General features: G+C 45.6%; 2 protein-coding genes across 7 annotated transcripts; both read right to left on the bottom strand.

Annotated features, from left to right (window-relative positions):
- Positions 1 to 3,249: 3,249 nt before the first annotated feature.
- On the bottom strand, positions 3,250 to 6,345 carry LOC103185057. The gene is made up of 2 exons (XM_042339678.1): positions 5,161 to 6,345; positions 3,250 to 3,661 (listed from the first exon to the last, which is right to left on the bottom strand). The coding sequence occupies exons 1-2, from the start codon at positions 6,343 to 6,345 to the stop codon at positions 3,329 to 3,331; spliced, it is 1,518 nt and encodes a 505-aa protein (XP_042195612.1). The 3' UTR covers positions 3,250 to 3,328.
- Positions 6,346 to 9,822: 3,477 nt separating this feature from the next.
- cnbpb (CCHC-type zinc finger, nucleic acid binding protein b) lies at positions 9,823 to 16,934 on the bottom strand. Of its 6 annotated transcripts, none has more exons than XM_007903335.2 (5): positions 16,707 to 16,934; positions 11,945 to 12,085; positions 11,391 to 11,453; positions 11,105 to 11,303; positions 9,823 to 10,392 (listed from the first exon to the last, which is right to left on the bottom strand). In XM_007903335.2, the coding sequence occupies exons 2-5, from the start codon at positions 12,066 to 12,068 to the stop codon at positions 10,275 to 10,277; spliced, it is 504 nt and encodes a 167-aa protein (XP_007901526.1). In that variant the 5' UTR covers positions 12,069 to 12,085; positions 16,707 to 16,934; the 3' UTR covers positions 9,823 to 10,274.
- Positions 16,935 to 18,040: the final 1,106 nt, after the last annotated feature.

Raw genomic sequence — 18,040 nt, 5'->3', positions numbered from 1 at the left:
ACTTGTGTGAAGTGCTTTGAGACTTGGTTCCTGTTCGATAAGGTGCTTTACCAAATGCAAATATTTTGTTTCATTACATAGACAAGTTGGGTTTGGGTCTAAACTGGTACCTTTTTACCTGGACTGCTGGTTGGGGCAGTATTGTTGGCCTCAGTACCATTGGACAAGGGAGGGGAAATATCAGCCGGGAACCTTGCTCCTGCTCCCATCTGCTGGAGATGACAAGTGTGAGAGTTTTGTGAGGACAGGGTAGGGACTTGGTGCCCCCTATTGCCATGGCCTTGCACACTGGGAACTGGGTCAAGATTAGCCCAACTCACTTCACATGGGATCCACACTGTTGCCGGAGGGAGCAGCTCTCCTACCAGCTCTGAGAAGGCAATTGATGTTCTGCCAAATTCATTCCCGCAATCTCCAGTTTTGCTTGATTTCACCCATTTTCGGTCGCTGTGAAGAAGCACTTGATGTGCACCTGGCACTTGCTCACAGACTGTGAGGTTGATTGCTCACGCCTCCCTCTCACACACACTGATACCAAAAACATCAGCTTTGAAATCCTTGCAGAAAGCCATTAAATGCTGATCACAGACAAATCAGAATATAATATCAGAGATAACAGTGTCCTCTGGAGTGGAAGGCAAGTGAACTGATAGTATATAAGGATCCTAGACTCACAAGCTTCAGCATTCCTAATGAATACACCAGTACAAAGGAAAAAGCAACTCCCAACACCCCCCCCCCCCACCACCCAACCAGCTACCAATTGGTTCATTAACCTCACGTTTCACTATATATCTGGTGTATTACAGTTCATGTCATTTATAAAGAAATCGATTGATGGCTTCAGTGTTGAACACACAGACAACGACAAACATCATTGATAGATTTGGTACAGATTTTTCTTGTTGTTTTAAATCTAGGTTCAGTCTTAAGAGGTCAAATGACATCCTCCTATGATATCATTTCCATGTAATTTCAGTCTTGTCAATGATACTGATATAAGAGCACAAATAGATCTGGCAATTGGAGTAGTAAGTTACTCAAATACTACTCTGAATCCCATTGTCTCTTACTTTAATTTTCTATGTTTGTTGTACTGTTAACTTGTACTGAACAGTGGAACCAGAGGCCTGCGGAAACACTACTTCAGTGAGCGAGTAGTAAACATGGAACAGGCTCCCGAGGGAGACACACGGTGGAAGCAGAAAGTGTTTGTTTCAAGAATAAATTAGATAGATTTCTGTTGGAAAATAATATCTTGGAATACAATATATAGCTTGGGACACGACATGTCAAGCGACTGCCTGGATGGTGGAAGGCAAATTGGGTGGACCTTGGTCTTTCGCCAGCAAATTCTTATATTCTTATGAAAAACTCAAATTTATTTTGAGCAGGGTTGAAATTTCACCACAAAATGGAGTAGAAATGAATTTAATCTGGGTTTGGTGTTGATTGAAGAGATATGGTATTTCTATTGGGAATTATGACATCGAAATTCCTCAAAGCACTTCACAGTCATACAGCCAAGGTAGTGACATTTTGTAAGCAAATGAGGCAACCATTTTGCACACAGCAAGCTCCTACAAACAGTTGGTCTATTGGAATAATCTGGGGGATTGTCAGACAGGAGAAGAGGAGAAAAATGCCCTTATCTTTCTGAAAGGTGTCATGGGATCTCTAACATCTACATGAAGAACAGGCAGACGGGACCTCAGTTCAACATCTCTAAAGGATGGCATCTCTGACAATACAATTTGAAACTGCATTAAATCTTTCTTTTTAAAGCAACTGCAGAGTCTGTACCTTTACTGTAAAGTAAATTTTAGGTTAAACTACAGAGAGCAAAAGGCTTGTTAATTATTTTCTACCAACTTTTAATTCTCTGTCTGTAATTCTCTGTCTGTAAGTCCTGATATTAGGATACCAACTGACAACTTTAGAAAGACAGGTTTAGATGGGATCGGCTATCACATTACTGCCTGAGCATCTGCAAAGTATAAACCACTAATAGCTCTGCTGTCAAGGGGGAAACATTACACTCCCGAAAGGCTGGCATAAACATCTACTCCACTACATCGGCCTTTAGACGGGAGTGAGTTCAAGTTAAATACTGGCTTGAAAGGAATCCAATATGTAAATGTGCTCCATATTAAATTGTCATTGTATAAAGTACAGAAGGGGTAAAATGCGTAATGAGAGAAAAGAAGGAAGCTTGTGTTTCAGAAGTGCTGCTGAAGTAATTTATTATTTTGGCCGGCCAGGTGTCTGACGTACGTGGAAAAACCATCACCATGCTTAAGATTCTCCAAACCAAACAGAATTCCATGCATTCCCCTTATACATGGAAATTCCTATGTATTGGAATGGAATGCACACTCTCTCCCTGGAGGAACGCTCCCTGCTCACCCAAATCCAGAGAGTATAAGGCGCAGACTGGCAAAAGCCAAGGCTTGGTGACCCCAGAATGTACGTTGGAGTAACTGCTGGAGTCTATCCTGCTAACACCACATATCTTGCCATTGATATCGCTGTCTGGCAAGAACCACCCTCTCCGTTAGGACTTTGCCTTGCAGGTAAACATTACAATTGAACCGAACCACATAACTTCTCTCTCGGTTGATTGAGAGAACTGTGAGTTTAGCCAAGGGACGAACAATTCTCTCAACTGAAAAATATTCCATTAATAGACTTTATTTGCTACCATTTGATGTGAGTCTGATGTTTGATTAAAAGACGACATAATAAGAAATAAAGTTTCTATGCTATCCCCAGTATTTGGGGTTAAAACACAATTCTTTGTCGCAAATAAGGCAAAGTGACTCTTGTGACTCCATAAGTGATCTTGTTACAAGTGATCTTGAATATTGTGGCTTAAACTGGCCTCCAGTCAGTTTTCAGTTCAAAGGGTCAGTCCAGCCGGAGAATTTTATCTCATTCACTTTGAAAATCAATAATGAAATAGTGAATGTAATTTCAAATTCTTTTGTGTGTTGTTAAATAATAATAATAATCCCTCCATTTAATAAAGCACCTTATCATGTCTTCGAGATGTTTCAGAGGGCTTCGCAGAATATACTGTAAAGTGAATTGACTGTATATTTTTGTGGGTGAAATGAGTCAGCCAATTGCGCACTTCATTTCCTACAAACAGTTGTGGATTAAAGTGATCGCATTTTTGTGGTGTGTAGAGTAAGGAAACTTGGCCAACGCTTCGCCCTGCCGGGAATCGAACCCTTATCCTCTCGCTTGTGAGGGGAGTGCTCTAACCATTACGCTACAGGACTCCACAACGTGTTAGTTCACAAAACGTTGACCCCGTTTCTTCCAGTCATAGAATGATACAGACTTTTGTAGTGTCTGTGGGTGGCTGTGCTGAGTGAGCAGCAGATTGCCTTCTCTGGGGCTGGGTGGAGGCTGAAACTGCATGTCCGTTTCTTCTGCTGGAACATCGCTGCTTCGGTGTCTCTTCCTCCACCATTTCTAGCCCACTTCCATTCAAGGTGCTGGCCTGCCTTGGCACCGGGGCAATCTCCACGGTTTTCCTGCATTCAGACAACTGATGTCGTAGCTCCTTTATTCTGCGTTCCTTGATAACATTCTGAGATTCCAGTTCTGTAATTCTCTCCCTTAAGTGAACTGCAGTCTCCTTGGACTCCTGGAACTAGAGCAGAGAAAATCCACATGAGCTGACTCCCTTGTCTTGTTCAGACTTTTCCTTGAATGGTTTCTGTGTAACGAGCAGCCAGTTTTGCTCTCTGGACTTGAGTGTCTCGGTTGGTGAATGTTACAATCATGTTTTCACCTCCTCCAAGTTATCAGTTATAATAATAATAATCCTTGCATTTGATATAGCGCTTTCACGTGTTCTAGGCGTCTCAAAGCGCTTCACAGAATATACTGTAAAGTAAATTGACTGTATACTTGTGTTCCATCAAATACAAGTCTCTTATCACAGAGGTGCTTGGCAGGACTGAACGTCAGTGGTGCCTTGGGACCCAACCCAACAAACATGCAAACAATGTGACCGCAGCTGAGCTCAACTTCAACACATGATATTTAGAGGTTTTTTTATAAACGATATGACCATAAAGGCAGAGAGACCACAACGTCTGTGCTGAGTTAGCAGATCTCCCATCAGAGCAGTTCTACATTGATGTCAGTGCCCTGGGATGGGCAAGTGTGGGGAAACATACACTCAGGGTGGCTGCCCACTGGACTCTGCTGGAGAGTGAATGTGTATGAATATCAGTTGAGGACACGATCAGTCACATCTATGATCTCCACGGTGGAATAGTTTGCTGGCAGTACTCCCAACATCTAACCACAGATTGCTGGCTCCTGAAAAACTGCCTCAGCACCTTCAGCAGACAAGGACAGACATTTGGCAAGAAGAAAAGTGATGGAGGTTTTTTTTTAAAAAAAGAATCAATGGAACAGCATAACAATATGAAAGTGTTGAATTTTGTATTTCATATCTCTAGACCACTTAATTACAAACTTCTATTTCCAAGTAATAATCATAATAATAATTCTTCTATTTTCAAATAATAATAATAATAATAACGTCATTTGAATTTCTTTCAATCCAGAAATGAGGACATTGTTTGCAGCCACGTTGCCACAAACTGAGAGCTGGGCTGAGGAGGCTGGCAGGGTCGTTGCGTCTGTTGGCACACTGGCATCCAGTCCTGCCAGATACCAGCCACCCTTTGTGATAAGGTTCATGTGGTTGAATACCCTTTACTGTGTGATTGATCAGTGACCCTATAACGCAGATAATCGTGAAAGATTCCTGAAATGTAATCTATGGCTTTATTGTCGAGGACCTTTGAGGAAACACAGCAAATTATTATTAAAAGCAAACGACGACACCAACTAGAATTGAAAGTGTACATCGGTAGCTTTTATAATACACGACTCGTGAAAGGCGCTGTACAAATGTAATTTGTTGTTGTGTATTCGTCATGTTACGACTTAAGCAACTTTGTCATAAGACTTTGTTAAATGTATGATTCCAGCTGATACGACTTATGTGAGGTTTACTGTAGTCACTTAAATACGCTCATAGTAAGTCATTGGAGAAGTGCTCCCACCCCACCCACCCCAGTAACCAGAAAAGTCAATGAGATGGAGCAAAGTATAAAGATATACTTTACTTACTTTGTACACCAGCTCTTCTGACGATTCTTTCAGTTCCTCAAACTGTTCCACTTTGCACCTGCACTCAGACAGCACCTCCGCCAGAGCCGAGCTGCCGCCCACCTCCCTCTCCAGGACTCCCATCCTCTCCACATACAGCCCGGTCCTCTCCCTCTCTGTGGCCAACTCCCGCTGGAGACTATCAACCTGACAGCTGGACTCCTCCAGCTTCCTCACCAGCAGTCTGATCTCAGTCTGGCTCCAGGCTTCATTCTGTCTGATCCCCGCGATCTCCTCAGTCAGATCCTCCAAAGTCGGGGCAGAGGAGCCTGAGATGTCCCTCCTCTCCCCCTGTCCCTGCTCTATGTTCGGGGCAACACCCTGGCCAAGTGCCTTGGGCTGGGGGGAGAATCCCACCCCATCTCCGACCCCTTGAGGTGATTGAAATGAATCGATTTCTCCATTAGCCTCAGCGGTAATCGATGCATCAGGTGTGAGCTCTTTGTGAGCTTCTGTGAAGCTATCGGCTTGAACCTGATCAGATGCCTCTGTCCATCTCAGTCCATCCTCATCAGCAGCTTCGGGCCGTGTGATCTGCTTGTCATCAAGTGTAACATCCACATTTACCGCGGCCTGGTCGCTCTCAGGAGCTCTTATAATCTCCTCTTGTGGGTCAACTGGTCCCAAGGTATCTCCTGTGTCTGACCACCCGCCTGGCTCCCCTCCAGTCTGGCCAGGACACCCCTCAGTGCTCACCTCACACTCAGGAGCTGCCTCAAGCGTCAGAGCCAGACTGCCCCACTTCAGCCATGTGCTCTCCTCCTCTGTTTCTTGTCCACTGTCATCATCCACTGCTGTGTCCACAGAGCCGTCAGAGACATCCCCAACCGTTTGGTGACTTGACGTGGCGTCCAGTTGTGGAGACAGTACCTCACGGTCAGTCCCTCTGTCCGGCTGCCGCTTCACAGGAGTTTCCGCAGAGATTCCCACCGCGTCCGATGGCGTCGGCAAGTTGAGAGAGTGGCTGTTGCGGTCCACCTCCCCGGCTCCCCCCCGCCTCTCCCCCGGGGCACACACCTGCCTCCCCCCCGGCGGGGCCGCCCTCCCCAGCAGCCTCACCTTGCCGCAAGCTGCTGAGAAAACTACCGAACGATTAGTCAGCTTCAGCTCGCAATAGCTGTGGCTGTTTGTGCTGGAACTCAGCATATCTCACTCTCTCTCACACACACACACACACACACAACTGGGGGCAGATCGACAGCTTTAAATATATTCCGGGAGTTTAAACACCGCACATCGCGCGGTCCTCCCAACTCCAGGTAACTAACCCGGCAAGAAAGCTTCTACAGGTCACCCGCAGCGGTGTTTTGCGCAGCGATGAGATTTTAGTCTCTTTAAACTGCACCGACTTTGGTTTCAGATAATTCAGCTAAATTCACAGGTGACATAAAGAGTTAACAGTGCTGCGTTGCCCCAATAGAGAGTCCTCAAACTGAATAGCCCCGACTTACCTGCGCGAAAAAAAAACACCTTATTTTCATATATATTAAAAAAGAAATAAGAGGGCCATCGAATAATTTAATCAGTGTGTGAAGCGAAGGGAGGTCGTGGGTTTGTAAGGAGTGGGAAGCACAGGGCGGGTTGGGTTGGATCTCCTACCATTTTGTTCCATCGTTGTTTATATCCAGACTTGTTCACATCACAGGTCTCTGCCATGTACCTGACTGCTGGTTCTATGTGCTTTGCTGTGGCATTCCTCCTGCACAGGGAGGCAATGACTGCCGGTGAGGGTACTGTATCATGTGTCGAGTATGAATGCGAGTACTCCAGTGACAGACTGACCTCATTACCCACTCAGTCGTACGGTCACACAACTATTTTTTCAGTGATAGAGCTCTGCTTAGTATCGGAGCGCTGACGGGGGCTAAAACAAGTGAGTAATAATCCCTTCAAATAAAAATAATAATTTGGTCGCTTAATCCACGACTGCTTGTGGGGACGCTGCTGTGCGCAATTGGCTGCCGGGTTTCGCCCACAAAATATAGTCAACGCACTTTACAGTGTATCCTGGGAAGCGCTTTGAGACGTCTTGGAAGACGCGGTGAGGTGCTGTATCAAATGCGAGGATTATTATTGTTAAGCGATGTTTTTTACCGCTGAAACCCGAGCTGGAAGTGACGGGATCAGTGCTGGCCTTACAGCCCAGTCCTGCCTTTACATTTCACTCTATTCCTTTCATGTACCAACACATCAAATATAAGAGCCTTTCACAACTGGCTCGTCCCTCCCTTCATTGGCGTGGCACAGTGACACTCGCATGAAGATTGCAAGGTGTTGCTCCTGGAAAGAGGGATCACATTCCTGATGGTAACCTTGGCTCTGGCCAGCCTGTGCCTAACGCTCACTGGAATTAGGTAAACAGGATGTGACCCTCCAGGGGAGAGTGTGAGAGAGAGCACATGTCATTCCAACAATCTACCTCTGGGATTTTCATGTGTAGGTGGTATGCATGGAAATGGAAGGGTTTGAAGCAGGTAACGCTTCACTGTTAAGCACTTGCCTTCATTCTATTGCCATTTGCGGGTGTCCTCAACCTGTGTCTCCAAGTTCCTCTCTCATGGTGCCAACTCTGGGCTAATTTTCCAGTTGCACATGGTTAAATTTCACCTGGTTGTGTGCCAGTGCTGATTGGATGCTTACAACCTATTGGAACTGTATAGAACCATGTATTTCTAAAATTGGACAAGAAACCAGGGTATGTCCATGTCCCACTAATGTGTTAATTCCACCATTGCTGGGTAATAATCCTAAATTTATACTGTATTGTTACCAACCAATAAAAAGTTTCTATTTACTGCATTCTAAACCCCTCCATATTGACAAGTAGACTGGTCGAACGGTGGACAATCGGTGATCTACTGCACATCCACAGTAACTCATTATATAATAATCTTTGCATTTGATATAGCACTTTTCACATCTTCTAGACATCTGAAAGCACTTCACAGAATACACTGTACAGTGAATTGACTGTATATTTGTGGGCAAAATGCAGCAGCCAATTGCACACTGCGACGTCCACACAAACAGTTGTAGATTGAAGTGACCCATATTGTAAAAGGTTTTTGCCCTGCCACTGTACAATGTGTTAAGTCTGATTATATTGTTATAGTAATGCACAATCACATCTTTGAGACGTCTCAAAGGGTTTCACAGGACACTGTAAAGTGTAGCTACTGTGTGTTTTGTAGGCAAAACACTGCAACCAACTGCGCCCAGTGGCGTCCCCACTCATGGATTGAAGGGACCAATTTTTTTTGAAGGATTATTAGCCCTGGAATGTGATCTGCCAATTGACTAACAAGCAGGTTCCTACTGACTGCTGGTAAACAGCTCGCTTTGCACCGGGAACACAGCTCAAGCGAACAGCAATTCCCTGCTCGCACAACACATTATTTCTTAAATGAAAATTATTTTGTCTTCTATCCATTGCTTTCCAAAATGTATGTTTGTTGCTCAGTTCATCCCTCCGATCAGCCTCATTGCTCTAAGACCTACACCCTTATGGGCTTATGTCAGATGGCTATACACGTAGTGTGAACTAGAGCACTGTAAATTAAGGATCTAAAGATAACAGATGTAGCAATGGAACCCAACATCTTATTTCCTTTACTCACTGCGGTCACTTACAGTGAGCGGAGATCCCACTGACTGTTCATACTGTATCAATTATATAACCCTATTAACAGTGACGTGCTAATAAGAGTGAAAACCTTCTTCTTAGACTATGCTTACGGCCACTTCCCCTCCCCCAGCTCCGTCACTGTTCAAAGCACTGAAAGGCTACCTTGCATGGAGGGCGCTATATAAGTGCAAGTTGTAGCAGGAGTGAACATTTCTAAACAAATACCCAATGGGAGAAAAAAAAACAATGCATTTTCATTATTTTACTTAAAAACTACCTGAATTTCTGAAGCCATCTCATCAATATCTACTAATGACATGTTTGCCTAAATCAAAGGTGAGGAGTTAAGTTTGTGAGATAGATTTACTACCGAGATGTGCAGTCATGGGGTCTAATGCTCTGGTTCTATTTTCCAATATAAAAGCATCCCCGCGTCTGGTCGGCTCTTCAGTAGTGCAACCAGTGAGCTGTGTCAAGATTCCCGGCCTTTGTAAATGATCTCTCTGGTCAGCCAGATGTTATGGTGCATTACTATCCAAGCAATGTGAAATCAGACCACACAGAGCAGCTTTCCCCTTCCTCCTCCAGCTTTATTGATAGTTTAAAATTACATTTCTATAGTTCTAGGTCTTCAGTTGCTTTCACCTTCTGTCAAAAAAACTGATTTCAAGCAAATGATTCTTTACAGTAGTCTAATTGTAATATTATACAAAAATAACATCTTGATTTCTGTGAAAACACATTCAACTGCTGTTGTGTAGTTCCAATCCTGTCTGCTATGTGTTTCTGTTACGCTATTTCATAATGGGTATAGTAAGTTCCTAAACTACATTCAAAAAATTACTCAAACCTCTGCTTGAACATCTGTATCTCCAACACTATCGGGTTTCAGCTACTGGAAGCTGCTTACTCGTATGCTTTTTGTTAAAACACCTGCTCTTTTCAGCTGTAGACAGGTTTGCTCTTTGTATCTCGTTTACCATGTACTCACACTCAGCTGTTTACAAAGGCCCGATACAGGTGTCGGTTTTTATTAATGAACTGCTTCCAAGGTCAAACAATTCAAAGGCCAACGTTTTAAGAAATCACATGCGGAAGTTTTCACAGACACTTCCAGGTTTGGTTTCCTCTCACACAGAATCACTTCCAGAACCCAGGAAAGGGTTCCTGATCTGACTCATCTCTTCCCACTCATTAATCCCTATTCACCAGTGGCAATGGAAAGGGGGTTCTTTTACAAAGCATTATACATAACACCTCTACCAAACTAAACATAAACATTTGTAGTTAAATGCAGAAAGTCGATTTCTACCCCTTTCATCCTTTGACATTTTGAGTAAAGCTCACTGGCCTGGGACTAGCCTCTATCTGCCAACCTTTGGCCAGTGAAGAGGATTCAGAGGAAATAATACAACCATCAATCAGAAAAGGAGGGGCAACAAATTAAGGTTTAAGCTGTAGCCTCGATCGGGCATTCCCGTGCAAGATGGCCAGCCTCACCGCAGCGGTAGCAGTTCACTTCACTGGTCTTGCTGCAGTTGATGGCCACATGCCCGGTTTCACCACACCTGTATATAGAGTGAAACAAACCAAAACGAATAATCCTCGCATCTGTTAAAAGAGCGCTTTTCAGACTGAGCTTCAAAGCGCTTCACAAGATTTACTATAACAGTAGGGATTGTGGGTTTTGTAGGTGAACAACAACAAAAACATCATTACACATCTTCACACCGAGTTCAACAAGCATACAGCTACAAATAGCTAATTGCAGTGAGAAGTTCTAAGATTACAGGATTAAGGATTCTAGGATTAAGAGCTATAACAGAGTTAAATTAATGGCTGTGTTATATCTCAGAGCAACGTTATCTAGAAAATACTCTTAAAAAAATGTCCAACAATAAGACTCTGGGTTGCTACCCTGAATGATGGCACGATTGGCACTATATAAATGCAAGTGGTTGTTGTAGGACTGAAGGCACAAGTTTAAGTTGCACACAGCAACTGTAGGACCGTTCCCTGGATATATTTACAAAGTGTAATCAGCAGCCAGAATAGGAAATGGAGTCTGAGACCAAGCCACTAGACTCATTAAGAAACAGTTTAATGCTGCAATGGGATGTCAGTAAGGTGGGGGCTATGGAAAAGAAGACATTTACAGCCCTATTAAGACAGGATGAGCCATGATGTGAACAAGTTCACAAAAGCAACCATCAGACTATTGGGCAAAAATTATTCTCCCCAGTCCCCCCACCCCCACAAAGTTCAGGTCAACCACCATACCTATAGCACTTGACTTTAGTGCAGTCTTTCTGAATGTGCCCAAACTCTCCACAAGAATAACACTTCTGTTCATCTGCATGGTCACAATCACGGGCCAGGTGTCCAGGTTTGCCACAGTTGTAGCAGCATTGCTCCCTTTCCTTCTTTGGCTCCTTACAGTCTTTGGCAATGTGACCTCCCTTACCACAGTTGTAGCAGGCTGAAACACACAGGAAACATATAGAATGACATCTGTCCCAACATGGAGCTACTCCCTCCCATTCACCCAAACTGTACAAACACCTACCATCCTCCTGGAGATCACAGTCCTTGGCAAGGTGGCCTGATTCACCACACCGATAGCAAATATCTGGAAGAAGCCAAAGGAAGAATTAGATTGAAAATATAAATTACACAATTCTCTCAAATATGTTTCATCCCAGCTCAAATCTGATGTGTCTGACACCAGAAGGGAGGGGAGGGAAAAAAAGGGAAGCAGCATCTCCTTGGGGCTGAGCTGACTTCACGATGACATGCCTGGAAATGGAATATCAAAATCAACTTGACCCTCTGTGGTTGTCTCAGTTGTCCAGGTCCTAATGCAGGCATGTCTACAGTATGCCATAATATTGACAATGATATACCAGCCTGGACAGGCAACAGGAGGGGCAGATCGGTAGGGATAGTTCTCACTAATCTCTTAACCCTGCAATCCAAGGCTTTGGTTTAGCTGGACAACTAGTGAGTAGGAGAACTATGAAATAATGTTCTCAATAGCAAGCGATGCCACAGAATAAAATTTGACTTTCTTGTGCAACAAACAAACTCAGACAAGATCACCACAAACATCTTATGGCTTACCTCTCGCAGCCGTGAAGCCTATTTTACAACGCCCTCGAATCCCACGGACTCGGCCACCTCCAGTTGGACACTCGCGAGCCCAATGTCCAGTACGGCCACATTTGAAGCATTCATTGCTGCTCATGATGAATTCTGGTCAGTCTGAAAAGACAAATGAGGTTCAGATTCATTAAAAATAACCTGAAACATTAACTCACTTTCCTCTCTCCGTAGATGCCTGACCTGCTGAATGCTCCAAATGACTTCTGTTTTTATTTCAGATTTCCAGCATCTACAGTATTTTTCCTCTTGTTTAATATTTAGCTACCCAGTTTCTCAGTGGGTACAGAGCCAACATATTTTTTGCCCAGTTTGGAGGTTTAAGTCAACTAATCTCAGCACAGAAAACACTGAATGCTGCAATTTTCCTCAGCATTCAGTCAGGGAGCGTTAAAGAAAAAAAACACGATCATTGCCAAGTGATGCCTGCTGATACATGCTGGGCGTGGGCAAGATTAAAACAGCAATTCCTTCTTCCCAAGCCAAACAGCTTCCTTACAGTCAATTCATGAAAAACACCAACTTGAGTAACACACCAGAGAACTGTTGACAACTCAGCAAAATTGCCCCAAGTTATCCTCAGGATAACTTTGGGCAGTGGGGAGTAAGCAGCATAGAAAACAGTGTACCCCACCTTTTGTTCTGTGATTTTATTTTAAAAACATACTGTAAAGATGCAGATTCAAAACCACCCTGAGCAAGCTGCATACAATTGCACATCTCAGAACAGAAATGATAAAAGCCTTCTGAGAAACACAAATGGCATTAATTATGATTTATGTGGAATAGCTTATAGATTCATCAGAATGTTATTTCCAGCACTTTCAGGCAACAGATGACTGAAACAATTCTGAAGGCATTAACTCATAAAGGGTATGTTTCTACAGGCATCAGCTGCCTTCTGGTATCTTGCTGAAGTGGTAATTCCTCATTTGCAAAACCAGACAGTATTGGCAAGATATTCAAGTGAAGGGTACAACACAGCTGAACACCATCCAGCCCATAGAGGTAACTGGATAGTGATCAGGAACCCTGGCTCAGTTTCCCCCCGGAGGGCATCAAGGTCAGTGCCCCAGATCCTTCTGCCCAGACTCATCACATATTTGGAACTGGCCTGGGGCCTACCAGGTCTGCTTTGTCAGCTTCTCACTGTACAGTGGGTTACTAACTCAACCATTGGAATAAGTTTTTTTTAATGATGACACATAGGCCCGCCCTTAAGTTGAAATGAAAAAGTGCCTCTGACCTCATCATTCCAGAATACCAGCTCTATAACTTAGCATTGCAGCATCAAATAATTTGGGATCATTTGAAATTGCAAATATCCAAACCAACATTATCGCAGGCTTTACCAGCAAGCAACAACGCTAAACAGTCCAAGGGATATGAAAGCTCATATCTTTCATTTAGAGCCAATGCACGCAAGAATATCAAACTTATAATGCACTTGAGGGAGTTCAGGCATGATAGTACAGACTAGCAACTTTAACAAGGAACTATTTGCATTTATAATACTGTTAACGTAGGATAATAATTTAATCCCTTCATTTGATATAGCGCCTCATCACTTGGTTGAGATGTTTCAAAGCACTTCACAGGATCTTCTATAAACTAGATTTTTTTAAAATGGCAGGATTTTAGGTAAAACAAGACAACCATCACAAAAAGTATCCTTACAGCATCTATACATTTTGTATAGTTTGTTGAATGCAAAGATACTCATTGTTCTGCTCAGTAGAATTTCCATTTAAAGCTAATTTTTAAACTGTGGGATGTTTAGGTTCAGCACTGCTACAAGAGAATTCCATGAGTAGATAAGGTCACCCCAAATGAAGGGCTCCATAGAATATTTTGCCTTGGTGTATTCCTATAGGCAAATGTCTAATTTATCTTTGGGAATGCCAAAAACAGCCTGATTGGAACCAGGACACAATTGTGTGAGCAATCACAAGCACGTTGTTTGGGATCACAACATTTGTAAGCGGCCCTTGATAGACCAAGACAATGGATGAGATGGATGGACCATTTAAAAAGTTAGTTATACTGTAGTATGACCAAGCTGAACTTTAGATTCAGACTCCATCGCACAGAATGTGATTGCTACACCAAATGATGATGATGAAAAAGATATACACGCAGTAAATTTATCACTAACAAAAATATTTTTGACATTTGGTTGACTAACTGGCAAGCAGCAGAACCACTTTCAGTTTCTGCACCTTTATACACAGATGTTCCTTGGAGGTGAACCTTCCTGTATTCAATACATTCACTGGATAAGTTTCAATGCTACTTTCCTCAGTATAAGAAGAGAATGGGTTTTAAAAAAAACAAGATCCCATTGTGGATATTTAGATTTTAAATTCTGGCTATGATAATTTCTGCAAGGCCACAGCCACTCTTTCACTACATCAACCACATAAAACAGGAGTTAAGTATTTACAAGTCTTCAAATTAAACAGAATCACAGGTCAATTGTTTTTCTAGAGCTACTTACAAAGTTAATCTTAACCATTTTCATTTGGTTACAAACAATCTTTCAGCTGCATTTAAACTTACTTAAATGTGTCCCTCTTGATCATACCCAAACCAACTGGCCTTCCATAATTATATTGTTAATCACCATTGCTGTTAATTTAACATTGATATGATCCACCATTGAAATAACTACAGATTTATTCACTTTTCCAGAGTTCTGTGAACTGGTCAAAATGGGAACTTACAAGTAAGGTTAGTGCTTTGCCATCCTGTGACAAACAATAACTCTAGTGATCTGTTCCATGTACATTTTTGTTCCAAATAGACTGATATCATAAATCTTTAAGTGTCCTGGTCAATCGGTAATTAGTATGCCAGGTTCAAACCTGCCTTGCCAATAAAATACACACTGCACTATTCTACCTACCCTTTAATCCAATGCAGCCAACATGGAGCTCCCAACATCACTCAAAAAAACTCAAACCTGATGGAACATTTCTATCTTTGCATACAATCCTGTTCAGTTTTGGAGATTATGTCACGAGCATAGAATTGCATAAATTTACCAAAAAAAGGCACTGAACGTCTACCATTTTACCAGGTTCTTCACTGAAAAATGTATGTCAGGTGACACTCTCTCCAGATCCAAACAGTTTGCCAAACTTTTAATGCTATATAAAAAAATGTAAAATGCAGTACCAAATAATGTACAATCAGCTGGTTAATACAGATTTAGCTGATCTCAAGGATCCAAAGTTGACAACAATCTATACATCTTGGGCAAGAAAGGAAGAACTCAGCAATGAATCTCACTCCTGATTACTCAAGGGACAGGCATGAAGAAATGGGCACGTAGGCACTAAAGGATGTTCATGGAATCAAATGCCAACACCTTCTGGAGGAGAGAAAAATCCGCAAAGAGATATTAAAAATGCGAAACTTGGGGGAGGAGGGGGAGTAACAGTTAAAATAGTACCGTGTCTAAGATTACACGCCCGACACCTTGTAGCGGCATCACAGGGCTGTAAAATGGCAGTACCTCTCATTGCAAATGAAAACTTACTCGAATGACTGGTACACCTCCCCAGTTGTCAGCCACCCCGGCGGAGACGGAAAGTCCCGGCCACCGTGTGCAGAGAGCGAAAATTAATCTCACCCTTCGCCCTCCTCCACCCAACCCCACATGGCGGTGGCCGGGATCGGTTCAGACGAGCGGCAGGGAGGCCGGGGCGACAGGCCCAGGCCCCCGAAACCAGTCGCGACCGAGCAGCGAAAGGGGCTCGACTTCCCGGCGATCGTTAACAAAATGCGGGATTTCTACATTACCAAAAAAAAATGCGTATCGCATAAAATACATTCATCGTTCCCACCCTAACCCTTCCCCTCTCCCCCCCCCCACACACACACCCCACCCCCCGCCCAAGTTCATTCATGTCTCGGGGCGGGGTGGAAGCGCGCGAGAAGAGGCGGAGGGACTCGTGAAAGAGTACCCCCCAAAAAGGTCTTTTTTTTTCTTCCCTCTTTTAATCGCACAATAAAAATCCAACCGTGGGTTCGGGACACGCCAACTCCTCACCCCCCCCAATCCTCTCCTCGCCCCCCAATCCATCCACCACACAGGGCGTAGTCACTGCCCCAAATCCCAGCACCGTGTGTGTGTGTGTGTGTGTGTGGGAGGGGGTTGTGTGCCAAGCGAGAGGCCTCCCATCGCTGCACTGGCCGCCCGCCCGCTTTACGGCCCACCGCGCCTCACTTTCTACTCGTGCCCGGTGAGCAAAGGCCAGAGGCGGGCGGGCGAGAGAGGGGGAAACACGGGCCCGAGCTGGGCCCTACTCCCTCCCCTTCACGTGCTGCGGCCCCTCCATTTTAACGGTCAGCCCAGGCCCAGGCTCCCAACACGTCAGAAGGCCCCGAGCGAGCGACCGACCGACCCCCCCCCTCGCCCCCACCTCCGCTCCCGACCCAAAGACGGCGGGGCCCGCGCCTGACAGGCGGCGGGGCCTCACCCGGAAAAGGAAAGAAAAAGAGAAGAGCGAGGTCGAGTTGACGAGCCTGACGAGCAAGGCCCGAAGTGCGCCGTCAAAAAAAAACCCGACTTGTTTACCTCAGCTCCCGGGGGTGTGGGGGGGGGAGAAGCTGACTAACGGCCGACTAACGGCCGAGGAGGCCTTGCCTTCAAAAGCGCGCCGAAGCCACCCGCTCCCTCTCGCTCTCTCTCTCTCTCTCACCCACACCTTGTCCTTACCGAGCACTTCCTTCGCTGCTTTAATTTAACGTCTGATTTTTTTTTTTTTTCCGAGACCCCCACCCGGGCTATCTGCTCCGCTCCTCCCGCCCGCGCTCGTCTCACTGCCGCTCACCCTCCTCGCTCGCTCGCTCGCAGTCGGTCAAGTCAAGTCAGTCAGTGCGCCACACGCACGCGGTTTGCACACGGCGCTCCTCCCGCAGCCAGCTCCGAGCTAAAGGGGCGTGACTCAGCTTTTCTGTGGGGGCGCGCTGCGCCAGCAGCGTCTCGCCGCTGCCGCCATTGGTCACTCGCCGCGTCAATCATCCGGGGAGGCACGCATTCCCGCCCACCGCCCGCCGACGGGGTAGACCAATCGCGAGTCTCGTGCCTCGCCGCGGCCAATCGCCGATCCCAACTCTGCCGCAGTGCTCGATATCGATTGGTTGCACGGCACGTCAGTCAGCCCTGTCTCCCCTCCCCCCCGCCCCGCGCCTTGCCCAGCCGAAGTGTCCCACCTTCCTCCCGCCGTCGGGATGGACCAATCGCGGGGCTAGTTTCCGCGCCGTGCACAACAGCGACCAATCGCAGAGCCCGACTCTCCCGCCGTGCTCGATGCCGATTGGCTGGACGGCACGTCAGTCAACCGGCCTCCTCACCCTGCGCCTTCCCCGGGCTAATCAGCGGCAGAGCGGGATGGTGAGTGCGCATGATTGGCGGGAGGGTGGGGGGGGGCGGGTCTCGCGGGCGCCGCTGTCTCGAGAGCCCAACGGTCGTCGACGATGTGGCGGTTGGTGCCCTCACTCAGGTGAAGCTTCCCTCGCGGGGGGGTGTTAGGTTCGAGTGTCAATAAGCGCGGGCGGTGCCGAACCTGCCCCCCCGGAGCCTCTCAGGTCAGTCAGTGCGGGAGCCACGGAATGTTGGGAGTTGTAGTTCGTTCGGGGGTCGGATTTGAGGGGCGTTTGCATCGCTTCGAACGTGTGCGCGTTGACATCGGAACGGGAGGAGGCCATTCAGCCCCTCGAGCCCGTTCCGCCACTCGGTTGGATCGTGGCTGAGCCGTACCCCAACCCCCCCGATTCCCAGCGGAGCACCTGCGGACCCGCGTGGCTCAGGGATGTGGTGAAGCGCGGTCATGTCGTCCCCAGGTCTGAAGTGTGGCACTTACAATAATAATAATAATAATAATAATAATAACTGCACTCGGGAGCAGTGTACGTCCTGATAAAGAGGGCAAATTAATCGCCAAATCTTCCTAAGCGGTGCAGGTTTCCGCGCCGCGGAAGCGATGGCGGATCTGCAAACGGTACCAAAAAAAAAGTCAGAGACAAATTAAGATGGGCGGCGGACAGCAT

This window comes from Callorhinchus milii, unplaced genomic scaffold, assembly GCF_018977255.1.
Source record: "Callorhinchus milii isolate IMCB2004 unplaced genomic scaffold, IMCB_Cmil_1.0 Scaffold12, whole genome shotgun sequence".
Classification (NCBI taxonomy): Eukaryota; Metazoa; Chordata; class Chondrichthyes; order Chimaeriformes; family Callorhinchidae; genus Callorhinchus; species Callorhinchus milii.
Note: the sequence above shows the minus strand (reverse complement) of the source record. Positions and strands in the feature narration are given on the sequence as shown.

Bases quoted from the DNA above. Each gene is read 5' to 3' on its own strand.
- cnbpb (XM_042339404.1), bottom strand. From the start codon at position 12,068: ATGAGCAGCAATGAATGCTTCAAATGTGGCCGTACTGGACATTGGGCT. The intron at 11,454-11,944 runs GTAAGCCATAAG...GGCTTCTTCCAG, and splicing joins AGGCTTCACGGCTGCGAGAG to ATATTTGCTATCGGTGTGGT. The intron at 10,393-11,104 runs GTATGGTGGTTG...CTCTATATACAG, and splicing joins ACTAAAGTCAAGTGCTATAG to GTGTGGTGAAACCGGGCATG.
- LOC103185057 (XM_042339678.1), bottom strand. From the start codon at position 6,345: ATGCTGAGTTCCAGCACAAACAGCCACAGCTATTGCGAGCTGAAGCTG. The intron at 3,662-5,160 runs GTAAGTAAAGTA...TCTCTGCTCTAG, and splicing joins CAGAAGAGCTGGTGTACAAA to TTCCAGGAGTCCAAGGAGAC.